This window comes from Pongo pygmaeus, chromosome 20 (genome assembly GCF_028885625.2).
Source record: "Pongo pygmaeus isolate AG05252 chromosome 20, NHGRI_mPonPyg2-v2.0_pri, whole genome shotgun sequence".
NCBI lineage: Eukaryota > Metazoa > Chordata > Mammalia > Primates > Hominidae > Pongo > Pongo pygmaeus.
Genome location: NC_072393.2, coordinates 4,977,017 through 4,997,248, shown reverse-complemented (window position 1 = coordinate 4,997,248; position 20,232 = coordinate 4,977,017). Strand labels below are relative to the sequence as shown.

Below are 20,232 nucleotides of genomic sequence, written 5' to 3'. Positions count from 1 at the left end.
AGCAACAGCCCTGAGATACTTAACTACTCCTTTAGATCAAAAAGCCAAAATCCCAACTTCTGGATCTCTCTTCCTTTAGCTAAGCCCAGAGTCTTCACTAGAGACGTGAGATTTCCTGAACTGAGTCCCGAGGGCATCTCTCAAGCCTTCCCTGCTGTAGACCCCTGTTCTTTTTCTAAACTGTATTGAAGGCAGAGAAACAGCCAGAAAAATAAAGGTTAGCTCATTCGTCCAGACCGGCGCGGCCAGGAGAGATGTCACACAGGCCACCTATGCTGTCTCCATTTTCCCAGTAGCCAGGCGAAAAAAGCAAAAAGAGGTGGTGTGCTGTGCTGGCTCATGCCTGTAATCCCAGCACTTTGGGAGGCCAAGGTGGGTGGATCACTTGAGCCCAGGAGTTCCAGACCAGCCTGGCCAAAATATTAAGACCCTGTCTCTGTAAAAAGGGCAGGGGGAAGGGGGGGAAGTAAAATGAAACAGGTGAAATTCATTTTTTTCTTTGAGACAGGGCCTCACTCTGTTGCCCAGGCTCGAGTGCAGTGGTGCAATCATAGCTCAGGGATGCCTTGACCTCCTGGGCTCAAGAGATCCTCCTGCCTCAGCCTCCCAAAGTGCTGAGATTATAGGCGTGAAGCCACCATGTCCGGCCAAAATCCATCTTAATTATACATACATATATAATTTATATATACAAATTACATTTTATATATAATTTATATAATTTATATTTATATATAATATGTAAATTATGTAATTTATATAATTTATATTTTATATAATATACAATATATAATACATATAATATATAAATTACATATAATATATGAATTACATAATATATAAATTACATATAATATATGTTACATATAATATATAAATTATATATATAATATATAAATACTTTTTTTTTTTTTTTTTTTGAGTTGGAGTCTCGCTCTGTCACCCAGGCTGGAGTGCAGTGGCTCAATCTCTGCTCACTGCAAGCCCCGCCTCCCAGGTTCACACCATTCTCCCGTCTCAGCCTCCGGAGTAGCTGGGACTACAGGTGCCTGGCACCACGCCTGGCTAATTTTTTGTATTTTTAGTAGAGATGGGGTTTCACCGTGTTAGCCAGGATGGTCTCGATCTCCTGACCTCGTGATCCGCCTGCCTCGGCCTCCCAAAGTGCTGGGATTACAGGCGTGAGCCACCATGCCCAGCCATAAATACATATTTTTTTTTTTTTGAGACAGTTTCGCTCTTGTTGCCCAGGCTGGAGTACCAGGGCACAATCTCAGCTCACTGCAACCTCCACCTCCCGGGTTCAAGTGATTCTCCTGCCTCAGTCTCCCAAGTAGCTGGGATTACAGGTGCCTGCCACCATGCCTGGATAATTTTTGTGTTTTTAGTAGAGACAGGGTTTCACCATGTTGTCCAGGCTGGTCTCAAACCCCTGACCTCAAATGATCCGCCCGCCTCTGCCTTCCAAAGTGCTAGGATTACAGGCATAAGCCACCGCATCAGGCCAAGGCCTGACATCTAGAAAATGCTGCGAGAGTCAAAGAATCCGGATCTGGCCCTGTGGTCTCTCCTATCACACCTCCCCCACGTCTGGATCTGAGAAGAATCTGCCGTTTGTGCTGACCCCGGCCCTGGAGGAACTGGAAGGCTCCGCATTGGGAGGGACGCTGGGAGGATGTATCTGCTCTCACTCTGGCCAGCCTGCTGCCCCTGTCCTGCTGCATCACGAGCAGCCACGTGACCCCGAACCAGAGGGAGATGCCGGGAGGGGCCGAGGCTGAGGCTGTCTCCGTGGGGAAGACAGAGGGGCTGGGAGGAGCTGGGCTGTTCATTGCTGCCCAGAAACAGCAGCCCTGAGCCAGGGCCACGCAGCCAAAACTGGCCTGCTGGGACAGCTCAGTCCTACTTGGGGGCAGCCGGGAAAAGCACGCAGGGAACTTCAGGGACAGCCCTGGGAGGACGCTCCCCGGCCCCCAGCCCCAGACAGGCAGCCAGGAAAGGGCTAGACCTGTGGTGCCCAGACGGCCTCCTAGCTGCTTCCCTTCCTGGGTCCCACACTCCCCTTTCTGAGGCTTAGGGTTCATAAGCCCCGTCCACGTCCCCGTCACTGGGACCCCAAGGCAGAGACCATGGGGGAGGGGAAGGCCAGCCAAGGCGACCCCGTCCCACCCGTGCCCAGCAGCAGCTCTTGTGGGCTTCCCATCCATCCAGTAGCCTCCCACACCCTCCAAGTGGTCAAGAACAGCCACACAGATGGCTGTACGTGGCGCTAGGAGAGTGGGGAACAAGCGCTCAGTTCAGACGCCAATTGCTGGCCAATAATCGGCCTTCTGAGACCAGGAACGAGAATCACCAGAAAAGAATCAAGCAAGGGCCACTCGCTGTGAGTTTTCCCACGGGCACGCTAAACTCACCGTGACCTCCAGGGACCCCGCCAGCAGGAAGCGCCCAGGCACTGGGAGCTGGGGGACTGCTACCGACAGGGGAGCAGGGAGGGATGAGGGCAGATGCCTGAGTGGGCTCCTGCCCGGCCAAGCGGCCCCCAGGAGAGAGATGTCAGCAAACAACCCATCCCTGGGACCATGATGGCCAGGAGATGCCCAGGAGCCAGCCAGCAGGGGGGACAATGGTGCCGGTGGAGCAAACACCCCAACCCCTAGACCCGAGCAGCCGGCCATGCCCAGGAGGCCCACGCAGGCCGCGGGGTTGCTGGTGTATGGAACTCGCCGGAGATGGGCCCTGGGCCACCATTGTTCACCCGACCTGCCCACCTCCTCTCCAGTCTTCGAGGTAAGGCGCGTTCTGGGCAAAAGCTCTCTGAGGAGCCCGGAATCAGACCCTGGTTGAGAGCCCAGGCCCTGGGCTGAGCAAAACGGCTGCTGGACCAGCTATGGGCGTGTGGCTGCAGAGGCAAAAAAGAGCCTCCTCCCGCCCTGCTGGGACCCGTTCCCAGCGGGCAAGCTCTTACCTGAGTGGCCACTTTGCCGTAGTCAATCCACCGCAGGGTGGCGAAGTTGGTAGATTCTGCACAGTTGAACCCGTGATTGAAGCCAGCATGGTAGCCATAGGGAAAGGTGATCATGAACTCCCCGGCCTGCTGCGTGATCTGCAGAGGGAGCGCGGACAGGTGAGGGCGGGGCCGCCGGAGGCGCACCAGGGCACGGGGCGCAGGCACTTCCCAGCAAGTGCCAGGGAGCCTGGCTTATGAACCACGGGGGTTTCACGAAGTCAAAGGTGATCCAGGGGCTCCAGGGCTCCAGCCCATTTCCCACGCGGCTCATGAAGGACATGGTGAGCAGCCGCAGCCACAGCTCTGCAACCTCCACTCAGCTCAGCCGGGCCCCTCCAGCCCCAGCAGCCCCTGCCCTGCCCCAAGGCGGCCGTCAGCATCACCCCAGTGGGAGAACCGCAGATGGAGCCGTGGCTGGACCCAATGCCCGTGGGGGTGTCTCCAGCCGGACCTTCACGGGGAGCGATGGGGGCCTCCTGCTTTGGAGGTGGCTGAGTCACACTCACAGTCACCGTGACACGTCCTGAAGCAGCTGGGGCTGGTTTCGGGGCGGGTGGTGCTGACAGCAGCTTTAGAGTGCTCTGAAGACAAGACACTGCATGCGCTCAGGACACTTTCTGCCCTCGCATGAGAAAGGAACCACCACTGCACGCGCAAAACACGCCAATAAGGGGGCCTGCGACACGCCGCCATCCCAAGCCGTCTTTCCATCGTATCCCAACAAGGGGGTCTCCACGAGGTCATGGAGATCCAGAAACACCTGCACACTGGGGGCAGGACCTGACACCACAGATCAGCACCCTGGAGAGCGGGCCGATGCTTCCAGACCCAGGTCCAATTCGGATGGTCGGCCCATTCGACTTTGCAGGTCTCTGAAGCAGGACCCCCTAAACTGAGGAGCCGAGGCGTGCGTGGCTGGGATGAGGCCCATAATGACCCCAGACCCAAAGTTTCCCAACAGCCACCCCAAGGCCTGGAAGAAAAGGCAGGGCTGCCTACCAGGGATGGGGGGCTACAGCCTCGTGCCCTAGGAACCCTCCCCACTCTGGGGACACTCGAGATGGCCACACTGAACCCCCACTCTCTGCTCACTGCTAAGCCTGTTGATAAAGCCTTTGAAAGACAACCATCCAGAAAGATCAACAACAAATCTGGAGTTATGGCTCCCACCTGCTGCACCCCGGGGCTCCGGCCGAGGGCTTCTGGGAGGTGGGGCTGTGGGCCTGATCCACAGATGTGGAAACTGAGGCTCATGGACTACAATCCTTGAAGTCAAGTGGGCTCCTCGTCTTTATTTAACATCCAGTAAAAGGCAGGGATCGCAGGCTGCTCGGAGTTCTGGGCGTAACCACTGATCCAGACAGGAACAAAACGTGCCGGGCCCCCGGGCACCCCTCCCACCAGCCCTCTACCAGGCCATCCCCACCCAACCAGGCATGCGCTCTCAGTCACCACAGACCTCGTTCCCTCCTAGCGGTTCACATGAACGGCGTTGTACGGCAGGGACACAAGCCTGTTGTCTTCCGCCTGGCGCGCATTTCTGAGATTTGTTCCCACTGTCATGTGCACCAGGAGACCGCTCCTTTTCATTCCTAAACAGTACTCGGTCGTGCGTGGATCTATGGTTATTTATCTATCTATCCTCCTGTTGATGGACGTGCGGGCTGTTTCCAGTTTGGGGCTCTCGTGAAGAAAACTGCTAAGAACACTTATGTACCAATCTTTCTGGAGACATATGTTTTCATTTCTCCTGAGTAAATATGCACAGAGTGGCATCGCTGGGGCACAGGGTACATGCTTCCGTTTCCAAGAAACTGCTGAACGGTTTTCCACAGCCATGGCACCGCCCTGCATCCATCCCGGCTGGGAGCAGCGTGCGGCTGCGCCCTCCTCACTGGCATCTGGTGATGGTGTTCTGATATGGCCATCCTGGGGCTGGCGGTGTCTCCCAGCTGGCTGCCTCTCTCTGACTTCTACCGACGCTAGGCACCGAACCATGGCTTTCGTTCCTGCAGCTCCTTCGTAATGCGTCTGCTCAAGCCTCTCACCCCGAATTCATCGGGGCATTTGTTTTCTTATCTTTGATTTGTAGGAGTTCTCAGGCCTGCTGATCATTACATATTCCCCCAGAAAGATGAGCAGAGATCGCTGGATACACTGAAGTCACCAACAAGCCATCAGAACTGATGAGGCTTTCAGAAGCCAGCCACGGTGTCAGACATCAATCAAAACTGACACAGCTTGGAAAAACACCAGTCCTTAAGAACACTATGATATTTTTCTCTTCAAATAATTAATTGCACCAATCAAGGGAAGTCAGTGTGCATTAAGTTATATTTTTAAATTCCCATTCAAGTGACAGCCATGTGCAGCAGAACGAGCACGCGGCAGAAAATAGGAGTGGGGGGAGCACACGTGGCCCCAGGGCCTGGCCCCTGCCGTGCAGGACGTGGGGTCCCCAGGACCTGGCCCTCACTGTGCAGGACGTGGGGTTCTCTGGGCCAGCTTCTCCCCACTACGCTGGGAGCTCCGTTAAATGAGAGGCAAATAAAATTAAGGTTTGGGGCTTTTTAAAAAAAAACATAATTACTGGGCCGGGCATGGTTGCTCACACCTGTAATCCCAGCATTTTGGGAGGCCAAGACAAGAGAACCGCTTATGCCCAGGAGCTTGAGACCAGCCTGGACAACAGAGTGAGACCCCATCTCTAGGAAAAAAAAAAAAAAAAAAAGTTCAGAAAGTAAAGTAAATGCCATTACTACTGATTCCTTTATCCTATTTGAGCCGGCTTCAGAAAGCCTTCTCCCTGCCACCTGCTCCAAGGCCAAGTGGCGGCGCCGTCTCTCCCCTGGAGAACCAGGCCTGCAGGCACGCGCCAGGCAGACGCCAGACTCAGAGCCCTCGGGGATCCAGCTGGGCCCCCAGAATGCCAAGATCGAATGGGGGTGATGGCAGCAGAGAGCCAAGCTCTCACGGTGTAAGGACCTCACTCCCCCAGCCCTCCTGTGAACCAAGGCCTAGAACAGAAAATGCACTCGGTTAGGACAAGAAGATTATGTTCCTGCGAGGAAACCTGCATCCTGGCGGCTTCATTCCACGCTCATGGTGTCTGTCCCCTGTGTCACTGCGGTCAACATTATCCAACAATCAATTAGAAGGCGTTGGGATGATGAATAGGCTTTGCGGCAAAGTCATCAGTGGTGACAGGACGCAGCCCCAGACACCAGGCACGGAGAAAGCCCGGAACTCGGTTTCCTCTGCGAGCTCTTGCAGAATAAATGAGGGAGTCAATGGCAGATTACAGAAATACACACTTTTAATTATTAAAAAGCTCTGCTATTGATCGGCTTTTTCACCTAGAAGTAAATACCATTACAAAGATTTATAAGGGGAGTGTGGGGAGTCACTCGTTTGAAGGCTGCCAGGAATTCAGATGAGGGGACCCACGCCGCTCTCTGGAAGGGACGTTCATCTCGAGCCCGCGGCGTCTGAGGGGCTGAGGGACGGTCCCCAGGCTGGGCGGCACAGGGTGCTGCTTGCTGCAGTGGGACAGGGGCCTTCACTGTGGCAGCCTTTGGAGAAACCGGCGCCCGGCTCCGGCAACCAGCTGGGGGTGTGGGGGAGCGCAGCCGTCCTGCCTGGAGACCGCCTGCTACCATGCACGGTGCCAGCAGCCACTCTGGGGCTGGTGGTGAGCCACCTTTGGCTCAGGTTCAGGAACTTTACAAACAAACTGCAGTGCGATACAGACGCTGACCCAGGAGTCCAGGCCACTCACCGCCTGCCCACCCCTTCGATGGGCACCCCCCTCCAGGAAGCACCACTTTGGAGAAGGTTTTAGACAAACCAGCCAGAAAATCAGTACTTCTCACTTCCCTGAGCAATGCCGTGATCTGTCTGGTTTTGTTGGTAATGAATGATGTTCCAACCAGAAGACAGGGGAGAAGAGGAAAGGCCGGAAACCCGCACTTCTCCGAGCGAGATCTGCACTGTCTGATGAATGCCCGCGGCGGCTGGGAGGCGGCCTTTGGGTTGCAGCCCCACCAGGAAGAGCGGATCCCTGATGTGTGAGCTGATGCTTTGGCGGTTTGATTGAAATGTCACAAGCAATTTCCGGGTGGCTGACACTCAGGGCCTCACCACAGAGCACGCTCCCGAGCCTGCACATCACTCTTCCCGTGGAACCTCATGAGCTGGGCTGCCCAGCTGCTCCCCACTCCTACCCAGCACTCGGGGCTGTGGCCCAGACCTGCCTTGCAGGTTCTTGGCACGTGCCTCTCACCTGGACACAGCTGGGGACACAGGCCTAGACTCTCCCGTGGACAAAGGCTTCTCCATGGGGAAGGAACTGCCTCGAGTGGGTGCAGCTGCTGAGCTGGACCCTGAGCACAGCCTGCTCTGCTCCTGGGACACCAAACCCCAGCTGTCCATCAAACCAGGTGTAGGGAGGCCCCACCCCCCGGCCTCAGGTCTCCTCCATCACAGCCTCCACCAGCAGCCCCTGAAGCAGTGAACTGAATGAGTTCACAGTCTTCACGGTACAGGAGAGCCCGAAATGTCATTTCTAAACAGGCAGTTCTCTCCACGGCCGGGTGACATGGGCCATGGAGGTGCCTGAGACTTAGGGTGTGGCCTGGGGCGGTAGGAACCAGGTTCCCACCTTGCACGGGGCGAGGGGCCCTGCCCTCTGTTTCTTTGGCGGCTTCCTGCCAGGTCAGCAGAGGCTGCCCCTGCCCTTCCACCCCTGCAGCCCCTGCAGAGGGGCCTCTGATGGCCACAGCCAGGAGGAAGTTTGGTTTGGTTTGGGAGGGGAGGTTAACACCCCACCAGATTCAAGCTCTGCCATCTTCTCTCCCCCGTGGAAGCGCTGGAGGCTAACTGCTGAGCCACACGGCCCTCCTCTGGCTTGCTAATCACTGCTCTAGAAACTTCTCCAGGGTTAAACAGCTTATCTCCTGGGGTATCTGTGGCCACCTGGGCTTGGTCCCAGTACCCACTCCACCCATAGGCATGCAGGCCCCGCCCCGTACGCACCCGGCTGAAGGGGATCCCGTATTTCTTCAGGATGATGGGCGAGATGAGGGTCATCTTATGCCGCAGGAAGGCGTCGCAGCCCTGAGAGCTCCCGGGGAAGAAGCCTAGGGCGGAAAAGACAGACATCGGTCTCCCGGGCCACAGGCGGCCGGGGTCAGTGAGGATGCTGCCCTCTGGGCAGGCTGGCTCTTTCCTCCCATGGAGAGCGGGCGTGTGGGAGCACAGAGCACAGCCAGATCTGCCCTTGGTTCTCAGGGCCCCAGTGCCTGCAGGTCGGGGGGAAAGAGATGCGCAGGAGCCGCCCCACAGTGCCCTGCTGTGAGCTCTGCAGGTGGCAGACAGTGGTGACACCCTCTGGCCTCTGCGCAGTGACCACGTGAGCAGATGCCTGGACTCGTCTCTGCCCAGCGGCGGGGGCAGCCAAGAGCCTCCTCACCAGGGGAAGGACCAGGGTTACTTGTGTGACAAGGTGCCCACCCATGGCATACACTTGGGTCCCTCACAGGGCACGGCTATGCAGAGACTTCCCCTCCGACCTCCCCCCAGACAAAATCCACCATACCACATCCCACACAGTCGCTCGGTCAACGAGAGAGCATGATCCTGGGGAGAGGACGCGGTGTGGCCGCTCTCGTCACTCGGTCAACGAGAGAGCACGACCCTGGGGAAAGGACGCAGTGTGGCCGCTCTCCTCTCGGAGCTGTTGTTCTAGAACCAGACCAGCCAGGGACGGTGGGGAGTGAGCAGTGCTGCCACCCCCTTGGGCACCTGCCTTCAAGGCCATGAATGAGACTGTGCACCTGCCCCACACACAGCACCGCGGGTGTCCTCACTGTCACTGCACAGGTGAGGAAATCGAGGCCCAGGCCACCAACCGACTCACCCTCGGCCCCAGCACCGCCAGGAAGTGGCAGAGTGGGTCTGACCCCGGGCTGTGGTCGGAGCTCACGACCTCTTCCTGTTGGGCTGTGCTCAGCGTGGCGGGCTGCGTGCACATGTGTAGGGCTGTCTGTCTAGGAGTGCGCTCTGCAGCTGACTTAAAGCAGCGCCTGGGAAGCAGGCACTCACACCAGCGGCTCGGCGCCTTCCCAAACCTCACAGCCAGGCTGGGCGCGGCAGCTCACACCGGGAATCTCAGCACTTTGGGAGGCCGAGGCAGGTGGATGGATCTCTTGAGGCCAAGAGTTGGAGACCAGCCTGGCCAAGATCACAAGACCCCATCTCTACAAAAATAAAAATAAAAATAAAAAATAAACCAAGCTTCCTAACTAGCACAGTTCAGGAATGTTTCCAAATCACAAGGTGAAGACCTGTGCATTTGGGGGGTAAAATAAGGATGCCCCGGCTTCCCGGCAGCAGCTGCTGAGGCCCACGCCCCTCAGTGTGCAACACAATCCCTGTGCCAAAGGGACTTCCCTGAAGCAGCCGGGCCCCAGGAAGCAACACCGGGGGAGCCAGACCGGCCCAAGCCAGGAACGGCAGTTCAGGGAGGGGACTCACCGCCTCATCTCGGGCACTTCCTGCTCCACCACCCACTCTGCAAGTGGCAACGGGCAGGAGGCCGGCCCAGGAAGCAGGAGGACGGGGGTCAGGTGTGGACCAGGAGGGGCGCGCCCGGGTGAAGCCCAGCTCCAGCACAGACTGCGGAGCCTAGGACCTGCTCCCCACCAGGGCTGCTGGCTCTCCCTGGGCTGCACCTGCGTCCCCTGCCCTGTGACGGTAGAGAGGTACTGCCATGTGGACGACAGAGGTGTGGGGTGTCATGCCTGCAGCAGGCAGGAAGCCCACAGGCGTCCACCTCCTGCCAGGACTGACCAACATCCTCGGCCAGCCTGAGGGCCCTTCTAGAAGCCTGCACAGACCTCAAGCGCCTCCAGGACGGGACACACACCCAGTGGGTCATTGGTGGAAGGCGGCACAGCTGTGTGCGAGAGCACCAGCACACGGAGGCCCAGGAACACGGGGAGGCGGGAGAGCGGGGCCACGGTGCTTCTGCCGACACCCAGCCGCACAGACATCACGGTGAGGTTTTGCAAAGTACAGGGGTTTGCCGAATCCAGCAACTTTTCTCTGCACTAAAAGCATTTCAATTAGAATTATGACTGCCTGCCACCCGGCCCGCCGGCCTCTCCGCAGTTCCTCTTTTTAATGCACAGTTTAAGTGGCTCTCATTAAAGCTCTAACAAAGGCGCACATTTTAAGTGATTAGCACCAATAAGGCGCCAGCACATTAATGCTCTCTCCATAGGCTCCACAACTCTCCCGGCGAGCCCATTTGGAGCACAGCTATTCATTTTCCATATTAATCGCACACCCCTTCCACCGTCCCAATGATGGAGCACATCACCTCCCCCAAAAAGAGTCTGGGAGGGGCACCTAGGAACACAAGGGGGGTCGGGTCGGCTTTCCCCAGCAGTGCCCCATCCTGCCCCCAGCTGCCTGACAGAGGGGAGGGCAGGGCCCTGAGCCAGAGGCCACAGGGGACTCAAGGTGTTTCCACGCAGCCGCAGGCATCTGACACATCCCACCACCTTTCTGACCCTCCTCGGGGTTCACAGCCAGGCTGGCTCCCAGAATTCTAGAAGCTGCTCTGCCCTGCTGAGGAGTGACTAGGGTCTCACTCTGTCACCCGGGCTGAAGTGCAGAGGCTCCATCACAGCTCACTGCAGCCTCGACTTCCCAGGCTCACGCTATCCTCCCGCCTCAGCCTCCTGAGTAGCTGAGACTACAGATGTGCGCCACCACGCCCAGCTAATTTTTACAGAGACACAGTCTCATTATGTTCCTGAGGCTGGTCTTGAACTCCTGGGCTCCAGCGATCCTCTGACGTCAGCCTCTCAAAGCACTGGGATTCCAGGTGTGAGCCACTGCACCTGGCCAGAGTCCATATTTTCTAAGAACCCCTGTGAAAGCACCACCGAGAACTAATTCGTCCCTGGCTCCCCCTCACCCAGCCCAGGCACTGAGCCCTCTGCACACCTAGAAACCAAACCAGCCCTCCAGGTGCCTGGCCTGGCCTCAGGGTAGAACTGGTCACATTCCAGGGAGAGAGGATGTGGCAATGCTTGGGGACGGGGTGGCCTCGCCAGATCCTGCCTGTGGCCTCTCCAGCAGGCTCCTGTCAACCTCTGCTTTTCTAATGCAAAAGTCGCACTGGGTGAGAAGGGAGGGGACAGTGACTAACTGTAGTCTCCGTTAAATATGGAGGGGGAGAAGTGGCTGGCAAGGATGGGGTGGCCCTCTCCATCCGGGCACCAGAGAGCACCAGGAGGGGCCCGCCCGGGTGAAGCCCGGCTCCAGTACAGACTGCGGAGCCTAGAGCCTGCTCCCCACCAGGGCTGCTGGCTCTCCCCAGGCTGCGCCTGCATCCCCTGCCCCATGGCAGTAGAGAGGTACTGCCGTGTGGACGACAGAGGTGTGGGGTGTCATGCCTGCAGCAGACAAGGAGCCCACAGGTGCTCCCTGACCCCTCAGTAAGGTTTTCTTCTGTAGCTTTCTAAGTGTGGCTGGCTGAATAATGGAACTCCAAGGCACCCACATGCTAACCCCTGGGACCTGTGAGTGTGGCACCTTCCATGCTGAAATGGACTTTGCAGATGGGATTGAGTTAAGGATCTTGAGGTGGGGGAGCACCCTGGCTATCTGGGTGGTCCGATGTCATTCCGCGGGTCCTCAGAACAGCGAGGCAGAGGGACTGTTGGTTACAGCAGAGGAAAGTGAGACCAGAGACAGAGGCTGGAGTGATGCGGCCCAAGTCAAGGGATGCGGGTGGCCTCTAGACGCTGGAAAAGGCGGGAAATGGATTCTCCCCTGGTGCCTCCAGACGGAACTGGCCCTGCCTGCACCAGGGTTTTAGCCCCTTAACATGCATTTTAGACTCCTGATCTCCAGAACTGTGAGAGAATAAATGTGTGTTGTTTTCAGCCATTAATTCTGTGGTCATTTGTTACAGGAGCCTCAGGACGCTAATACAACACGGGGGATGTTTCTTTAGCTTATGTCTTCAAATTTGTTTTGGAAATTGGTATTAAAAAAATACAATGGGAGAAATGCTTTAATCTGGCTTTTCTTTCACAGCTTTAGTATGTAAGTGAGCTGGACCTTTGCTACAGCCTGTCTGTGACTGCAGAATTTCTACTATCAGAAGCGCGCTCCTAAGACCAGGGTTCACCTGTGCGTAAGGACAGGGTCCAGGTTTCCAATAGAAACACTCAAAAATACCAAGAGCAAAGCCCTCAGTCCAGAAGCCAGGAGAGCACATGCCAGGAGAGCACATGCCAGGAGAGGGCCCAGCCCACTCCCCAAGGACTCGCTTCCCCTCCGTCCCCGCCACCGAATCTGCCGCGCTTGGGCAACATTTCCTGCACAGCCACGTGACTCCTGGCGTGGTCTCTGGGACAGGAGACCCTTATTTCCCTAGAAAGACTGACAGTTCCCATCTCCAAAGCCAAAAGCCCATGGGAAGGGGGAAGAGAGCGTGTGGCAGGCATCCTTTGGCTCGAAGGTTTGGAAGGGACAGAGGACAGCAACCAGGCAGTCCCGGAAGCCTGTACTGAGGCTGGGCGAGAGCTCCTGGAAAAGCTGTGGCTGTCGCTTGCTGAGACGCCCGATGCTGTCCTTGAAGGGCGGGGTGCTCGGACAGGGCCCTCTCAACGCTGTCAGGGGAACAACGGGCCCTCACTGACCCTCACCCCTCACGCACCCCAAGCTGTCCACCTGCCAACCCGGAGGAGCCAGCTCTTGAGCAGCTGGGAATGGACCAGCGGGAGGGGAGGAACTGCTTTAGCCAGCTGTGTCTTTTCATGACTTTCCAGGCACTTAGGAGCAGTGAGGTGTCATGAAACTTGCACCCCTGTTGTGCTGTGATGCTGATGCTGACACAGGGACCCTGCCCAAGTGCCTCAGGGCTGGGTGGTCAGGAGAGCTCAGGGTGGCCCCACCCCGGGTGTCTCCAGCTGTCTGACTTGTTTCCAAGTATCCCACAACCTGATCCCACAACCTGAGGATCCGGCACTCCCTCAGGCACATGCTGGGACCCTCTATGACAAACCCCTTCTTTCCCAAGAGTCCCCAGGGAGCACATGAACGCGAGCTGGTGGCATCACCAGTGAGGACATTTGCCAAAGGTGTCCAGGTTGGTCCCAGCAGAACAAGGGCAAACGCCGCGCGGCCACCATGTCTGCTCCCCCGCAGGTGAGCGGACTGCGGGCTGAACTGTCTCCTTTCCTAGGCTTTCTGAGAATTAGCAAGGGCACAGTGTGGGGTCAGGTGACGGGAGGAAAATGAACACAGGCTGCCCTCCCTGAGCCCTGGCAGCCTTTGACCAGGCCCAAGAAGTTTGTGCTAAGAAAACTGGAAAACAGGAGCATCTGGGCGTTCTGTGCGAATTTCACAAGAGACAAACTGCACGGCAGAAGGGCGTGGATCTGACCACGAGGGTGGGAGGGAACGGAAAAAATCACACAGTGATGGCTCAAAGAATGTCACCACTCCCCAAAACCCAAACCCAGACCGCAGCAGAGCCCAGGGGACGCCAGCTGCTCTTCCCCGCCCACAGGCCCCTCCCACCTGGTCCCAGGTCCCCGGGGCCCTCAGGGCAGGCACCTACCGATGGCCAGCCGCTCCAGGCGCTTGCCGTGCTCTGGCGGGATGGCATACCTGCGAGAGAAGGGAGGCACGTCAGAGGCAAGATTGGTGGCAGCCACGCATGGGGGTATCCCTGGTGGGACCAGCCTTGGGGAGACGCAGACAGTGCCCAGGGCAGAAGCAAAGTGCAGTCGTGGTCAGGGCTGTGTGGAGGGGATGGCCGGGGGCGGGGGCTTTCAGGATGGAATCCGTAAGGAAGCGAGGTGGGGCGGGTGGAGGAGCGGGGAGTGAGGACCATGGCTCGGTGGCTTGTGACACATTCAGAAAGCCAGGAGTGGGGATGCTCCCGGTTAAGTGGCACTCCACCTCGAGGAGGCTGAAAAGGCAAAAAACAAAAGTACTGGATTGGAACTGCAGGTGGCGAGGGGACCCTGGGGGGGCTGAGTCTGGAACAGGAAGCATCTGGGGCCCCTGGAGCTGCCAGCCCGCTCTCCAGGCCCACGTCACGGTCTCCAGGCCCACGTCACCCATTTCCTGGCACTGGGAGCCAACAGGGAAAAAGCAGCTTTGGAAATGAGAAAAGCTGCATTTGTCACCGACTTTGTAAGTTTTATTTTTACACATTTTACATTTGAAAGATCACCAAGGCTCCATCATGAATAAGAAAGACGTAAGATGAAAGTGTGCAAACAGACGAAGCGAAGTGGGGATGACATCCCGCTCATGCTGTACCGGAAGCTGGAGACCTGCGATGCTGGGACTCTCTTCCCATCAGAGAGGGTGGGCACCAGGAGCTGCAGCCTTGAGGGGGAGCAAGAAGCCCCAATGCCAATGGGGACACCACCCAGCCTGCTCCCAAGGCCTCCGGCAAAACAAAAACCTCAATTTCCAAGCGAAGGGGACGAGGACAGGGCCTCAGGGACTTGAGGGCACACAGCTGAGTGCCAGCTGAGGGTGGTCAAGTCCCATCCTCGATCCCCGCTCTAGAGTAACAAGGCCAACAGCTCCCATTCTAGAACAGTCACACAGATGAGAGGACACATGATGTGGTCTCTCCCCCAGACCCTCCCAGGGCAGAAGCAAGACAAGGAAAAGCTCAGAGGGCTGCTCCACTACAGCCCCTTCCAACTGAAAGGCCACTTTGTTTTTTAATGAAATAAAGAAGCTGGGCGTGGTGGCTCACGCCTGTCATCCCAGCACTTTGGGAGGCCGAGGCGGGCGGATCACCCAAGGTCAGGAGTTCAAGACCAGCCTAGCCAACATGGTGAAACCCCTCCTCTACCAAAAATACAAAATACCAGCTACTCAGGAGGCTGTAATCCCAGCTACTCGGGAGGCTGAGGCAAGAGAATCGTTTGAACCTGGGAGGCAAAAGCTGCAGTGAGCCAAGATGGTGCCACTGTACTCCAGCCTGGGTGAGAGAGTGAGACTCTGTCTCAAAACAAACAAACAAACAAAAAGGCCGGGTGCAGTGGCTCACATCTAATCCCAGCACTTTGGGAGGCCGAGGTGGGTGGATCACGAGGTCAGGAGTTTGAGACCAGCCTGACCAACATGGTGAAACCCCGCCTCTACGAAAAATACAAAAATTAGCCAGTCGTGGTGGCAGGCGCTTGTAATCCCAGCTACTTAGGTGGCTGAGGCAGGAGAATTGCTTGAATCCAGGAGGCGGAGGTTGCAACGAGCCGAGATTGCGCCACGCCACTCCAGCCTGGGCAACAGAGCAAGACTCTGTCTCAAAAAAATTTAAAAAAATAAAAATAAAAATAAATAAGGAGGGGGCAGGAGCCAGAGAAGAGGCGAACATCACGGAGCCTCTAATCTAACAGGACACAAATAATTAATTTCTGGGCATGCTCCCAGGGTCCCCGGCTGAGGCGACGCAGCACCTTCAACTCTGTCATCCTCAGAGTCTTCCACTGTCTGAACAGAGGTGCGTTCCTCTTTTTTAAATGGGCTTTTATCATTTACATAAAGATGAGAAAAGTTAATCCCAAGCCAAAGCACCTTTGTGGGATTAAAGACCCCTCCGCACAGGGAATGAAACACTCTGCTCCTTCTGGGAAGATGCTGAGGACGGGAAGGAACTAATTTATGGCTCCAAGGCCGCGATGATTAATGCCGTATCCCCAGCCTACAATGCTGCTCCACTTAATTACTGCCTGTAATTGGGAGTTGTAAAGATAAGATTAATTGAATCTGGCGAATGTTAAAAGTTTTATACATTGGAACGTGGCTCTGGCGTTATCAGAAAGCACAGACTGCGGGACGCAGGCCCAGCGTTCAGAGGAGCGGCCCCCAGAGAAATCACAAAGGACTCTTGGACAAGAGGCCGGACAGCCACGGAGACTTCTGGGCTCCGCCACCGCCAGCGCCCAACAGCGAGCTGCACCTCCTGCCACCCGGAACAACCCAGCGATGGCCTCGGGGACCAGAAGACCTGATGCTGGCAGACCTGCCTCCCAGCCACCCCCAAGGACACAGACGGAAGAAAAACCTCAGTTTCCAAGAGAAAGTGCCAGGACAGGGCTTTAAGGACACACAGAACTGAGTGAGGCTGGAGGCGCCACGCTCCGTCCACACGGGGCTGAAAGCACGCTCACGTTCGCTTAGGGGAGCAACCCCAGGACGGGGGACTAGAAGGTAGCCTCGGGGCCTGCTTCTCACACCAAGGCTCTCTGGGTGTCCTGAAAAGCCCAGTCCAAAGGACGGGGTTGCGACAGCACTGGTGGGCAGGCCATGGAGCTGGCGGATTGAAGCAGATGCACGGCAGAGACCCACAGTCACCACAGGAGAAGAGACTCAGGGAGACTTCGGGCCTCCCAGAAGGGCGTCTCAGCAGGGTCCTCCGCCCAGGCCCCCAAAGAGCGAAGAATGCACGGCCCCCTCCTCATAGTCCCTGCTCGGGGCCATGCTGGGGCATCCCTGACATTTAGCCTTGGCTCTGGAGGAAAAAAAAAAAAAAAAAAAGGCAAAAGCAGCTATTTGGTTTGGAAATGTTTGTTCACTAAAGCTCGAGGCAGGGAGAGCATCTGTCTGGCTATTAGTGAGCAATTTCTCGGGGCTGTAAAACCAAGTCAGGTTTATTGGCCACTGACACGGAGAGGCAGTTTGTCTCACTCCCTGGGAGCTCGGTCCCCATCACAAGGTCAAACTTCACGGCCAAAATCAATCAGCTTTGCCTGCCTGCGACCCTAGGAGGTCTCTTTCTGGACACGACAGCCCTGTGTGCCCGGGTGGCACGGGGCTCTTGCATGCTTTCTGGACAGACGGCTGCCCAGGCCCTCTGGCTCCTGTGCAGGGGCCACTGGTCCCCAACCGGGCCTGCTCCCAGCCTTCCTCCTCCGTCCAGCTCTGAGATGCTACCGGCTCCATGTCCTGCACAGGCCCTGCCCACAAGCCCCCTCCGTCCCCTCCCTCCCCCATGCCAGCACCACCTCTTGCTGACACAAAGGCCCCCACACCAGCCTCTCTGTCCTCTGACTCTGTCAACCTCCCCGGGACCCCGCAAGGGCTGACCATCTCTCACCCTCTAGAGCCCTGGAGTCCAGGTCATTGTACGCGTCCCTCCCTTCTAGCATCTTCAGAGCAAGTCCCCAGGACTGGGGCTGTGTGTGGCTGGCCCTCTGCAGCCATCAGCTCTCCCTAAGCCAGGGGCAGGGTGCGGAGGGTCTGCGGCCCAGCGCACAGGGATTGCTGGAAGAAGCTGCAGAGGTCAAGACAAAGGAAACAGGAAGAGCGACTCCTGGAACCTGGTGGGTCTGTGCAAGGCAGAACAGGCCACGGGGCTTCAGAGGGCAGAGTCAGAAATGTTAAAGGAGTGGGGAGACTTAGCTCAGTGCAACAAGGACTCTTCCAGCAAGCTAAGCTCTCCGAGCACGGAGCAGGTGCCCTGGGGTGTGTCTGGGCGAGGGCTGAAGACAGCGTCGTTGAGGAGGCTGCCATGGGAGCCTTCGGGAGGGAGGGGTGGCCTGCACAGGTCCCTCAGGTGCACCCACCGCAGGCCCCTGGCCTTGCCTGGAGGAATGTGGTTCTAAATCAGGGCGAATGCAATTAGGAGGTCTGAGGACTCGCATCGGCCGGGACGCAGGACGCGGGACCCAGGACCCAGGCATCGCCACTCCTCTGCACCACTGTCCACAGCACCCGCTGTGGGGTCTCCATCTCCGTGTTCTCAAAGCCCTGCCTGTCTGCCCCCCGTACCCACTCCCTCTGTTCTGGAATGCTGTACACAAGTCCTTCTGGAAAAGAGTAAACCACAAAGTCAGAAACTCGGCTCCGCATCTTCAGCCCGGGCTCTGGAGCCATATACCTGGTAGCCACCCTTGGTGTCCGGTGCTGGCCGCAGAAGGCTCCACAAGCTCCATGAAAGCCACACGTGGTGGTGACCAGGAGGTCAAGAAACAAACCCAGGCATCGGACGCCCTTTCGGAAAGTCAGTCATGTGCAAGCCAAAGCAGCGTGGGTGAGAAAAGAAAACAATGCGAGACACAAGCACTAGGACGTGGCCCCTCTGGAGTTGGGGACACAAGACACATGGGGTCACATGATGGTTAACAAACAAAATGATGGTCCAGCAGTGTACCAGCTCCTAGGCCCATGGGGAGACACATGTGAGGCGGCACGGTGACCCATCAATGAGGATACGAGATCCGGAAGGAAGGACACCCCGGCGCAGGGGCAGTGGGTGGGCAGCCCCTAGACCCTCTACCTTCCCAGCTTCTCTTTTACACTTTGAAGTGTTTTGAGTAGTGAATGTCACCAACCTTACACTTTACTGCCACCCAAGAAAGGCAAAGCTAAAAGCCTCAAAGCCACCCACAGGGCAAGAGCGGGGGCCGGGCCACCTCTCGAGGGGCTGGGACCCAGAAGCAGAGAGCAACTGAGGCTGAGCCCTGCGACCTGACACATGAGTCTGACCGGTGTCCATAGACACTGGTCACACGGGAGGTCAGGACTGCAGCAAGGACTGGGCCCGACGTGGGCAGCAACAAGCCGCATGTCCCCGTTTCAGCGCCGAGGCCAGAGGGTGGGGACGCCCCACCAGGCTCAGCCAGCGAGCTGAGACCAGGCCTGAGTCCGGGCTGGCGGCAGAGCTGCCCAAGGGATGCTGCGAGGCCCCGACAGCCTTGCTTCTTCTGCTTGCGCAATTCCCCAGGGGCTCCTGGCGACGGGTGGGTGAAGCTTTGCCATGGGCCCCAGAAGCCCCTGGCCGTGCAGAGGAGGGGATGGATGGTGGGCAGCTCATGAGCCAGAGCCGGAGCTGAAGCCAGAGCCAGGGAATCAAAGCAAAGGCGTTCTCTGCAGGCAGGCGCTCCCCTCCAGCCAGGGAACGGGCCACTGTCATCTCGCTGTCACGCCGGCCCGGGAAAGAGTCTTCCGTCCGCTGCAGAGGATGCTATTAATAGTGTAATTTCTTGGTGTTTTGTTTATTCCCCCGGAATGGCTTGATGGATGTGAATAATTATCAGACTATAAAAGCCAGCAAATGTGCTATTTTCTATCGCTCTAAATCATCAAACAAATAAAGTGTGAAACAGCATTTTTGAATATAATTTTCCCCTCTAATGGCTTAGAATTATTATCAAAAACAATGAAAATAAATAAGCAAATGCCTTTGAGTTAAAAATTAAATGAGTGTGTCAGGAAAGGGAACACAGGCCGTCCTGGGCAGCCAGGACCTGCCAGGGAGCCCTTAGCTACGATGATGGTGAGCAGACGGGCTTGGGGTCACACGGCCCTGGCCACCCCTGGGCACCATCCCACGGGGCCCCAGCCTGAGGCAGGCCCACATCTGGCTCCATGAAAGCGTGGCCTCCACTGGTCTCTGCAAAGCAGGCACTGTGGCCCCTCCTGGGCTGGGTGACGCTGCGCAGTGGGGTTGCCTGCTTCGCCTGTGGGCCCTGCCTGCCTGGCTGACGCCCCATCACCCCCAGGGACCCCGCCTGCCACGGCCGAAGCACACCACACCTGACCTCGGAACCCGAGGCGGAGGAGGTGGGGGTCCAATATCCTGCCCCCTCACAGCCTCTGCCTCTCCCAGCCATGGGCAGGCAATGCCAGCAGGGCCGCTGCCTCTCAGACCAGGCAGAAAACCCAAGATCAGGGCAAAGTCTCTGGATGAGGGGTGTGATGCTGGCGACGGCCACACATGTCCCCACCACACCTGCCGGCTGCCCCAGACTCCCTACCTGGGCAGCACTTCCACAGCGACCAGGTGACTCCCGGCGCCCTCTCCCTCCTACTGCAAGCGGAATGGGCTCCTTGGAGGCTCTCGAGCCAGGACTCTGTGGCCCTCACCTCTGGCAGTGGCCCCTGCCTGGCACCATCTTGCTTGGTCCCTGTGGATGGCTCTGAACCGGGAGACGGGACATCATAGTGTAGGGTTTTTTTAAGATTCGTGTAGCTTTCTCCCAGGTGACAGTGGCACTTGGAATCCATTCCATGGCCCAGCCTGACAGCTCCTGCCAGCGGAAGCTCTCGGCAATTAGGTGCCGGGGATGAAAACACTCTCCCTACCTGCCCCCAGCCCCTGCCACCAAGGAATGTGTGCCAAGAGCAGGGGTCCGACCAAGAGCACTTCAGAGATGTCGGCGCAGCCC

At 57.3% G+C, this 20,232-nt stretch overlaps 1 protein-coding gene across 9 annotated transcripts in view; it reads right to left on the bottom strand.

The window, feature by feature from the left end:
* Positions 1-20,232, bottom strand: part of KDM4B (lysine demethylase 4B) — a 184,540-nt gene that overhangs the window by 69,783 nt on the left and 94,525 nt on the right. For 4 of the 9 annotated variants that reach the window (XM_054462795.2, XM_054462796.2, XM_054462797.2 and 1 more), the window contains exons 7-9: positions 13,653-13,702; positions 8,045-8,148; positions 2,969-3,106 (exon numbers count right to left, since the gene is read on the bottom strand). In XM_054462795.2, coding sequence (XP_054318770.1) covers positions 2,969-3,106; positions 8,045-8,148; positions 13,653-13,702 — 292 coding nt within the window. Of the gene's footprint in view, positions 1-2,968; positions 3,107-6,308; positions 8,149-13,652; positions 13,703-20,232 lie in introns of those variants that run through there. The other 5 variants (XM_054462802.2, XM_063657997.1, XM_054462801.2 and 2 more) reach the window with 4 other exon arrangements.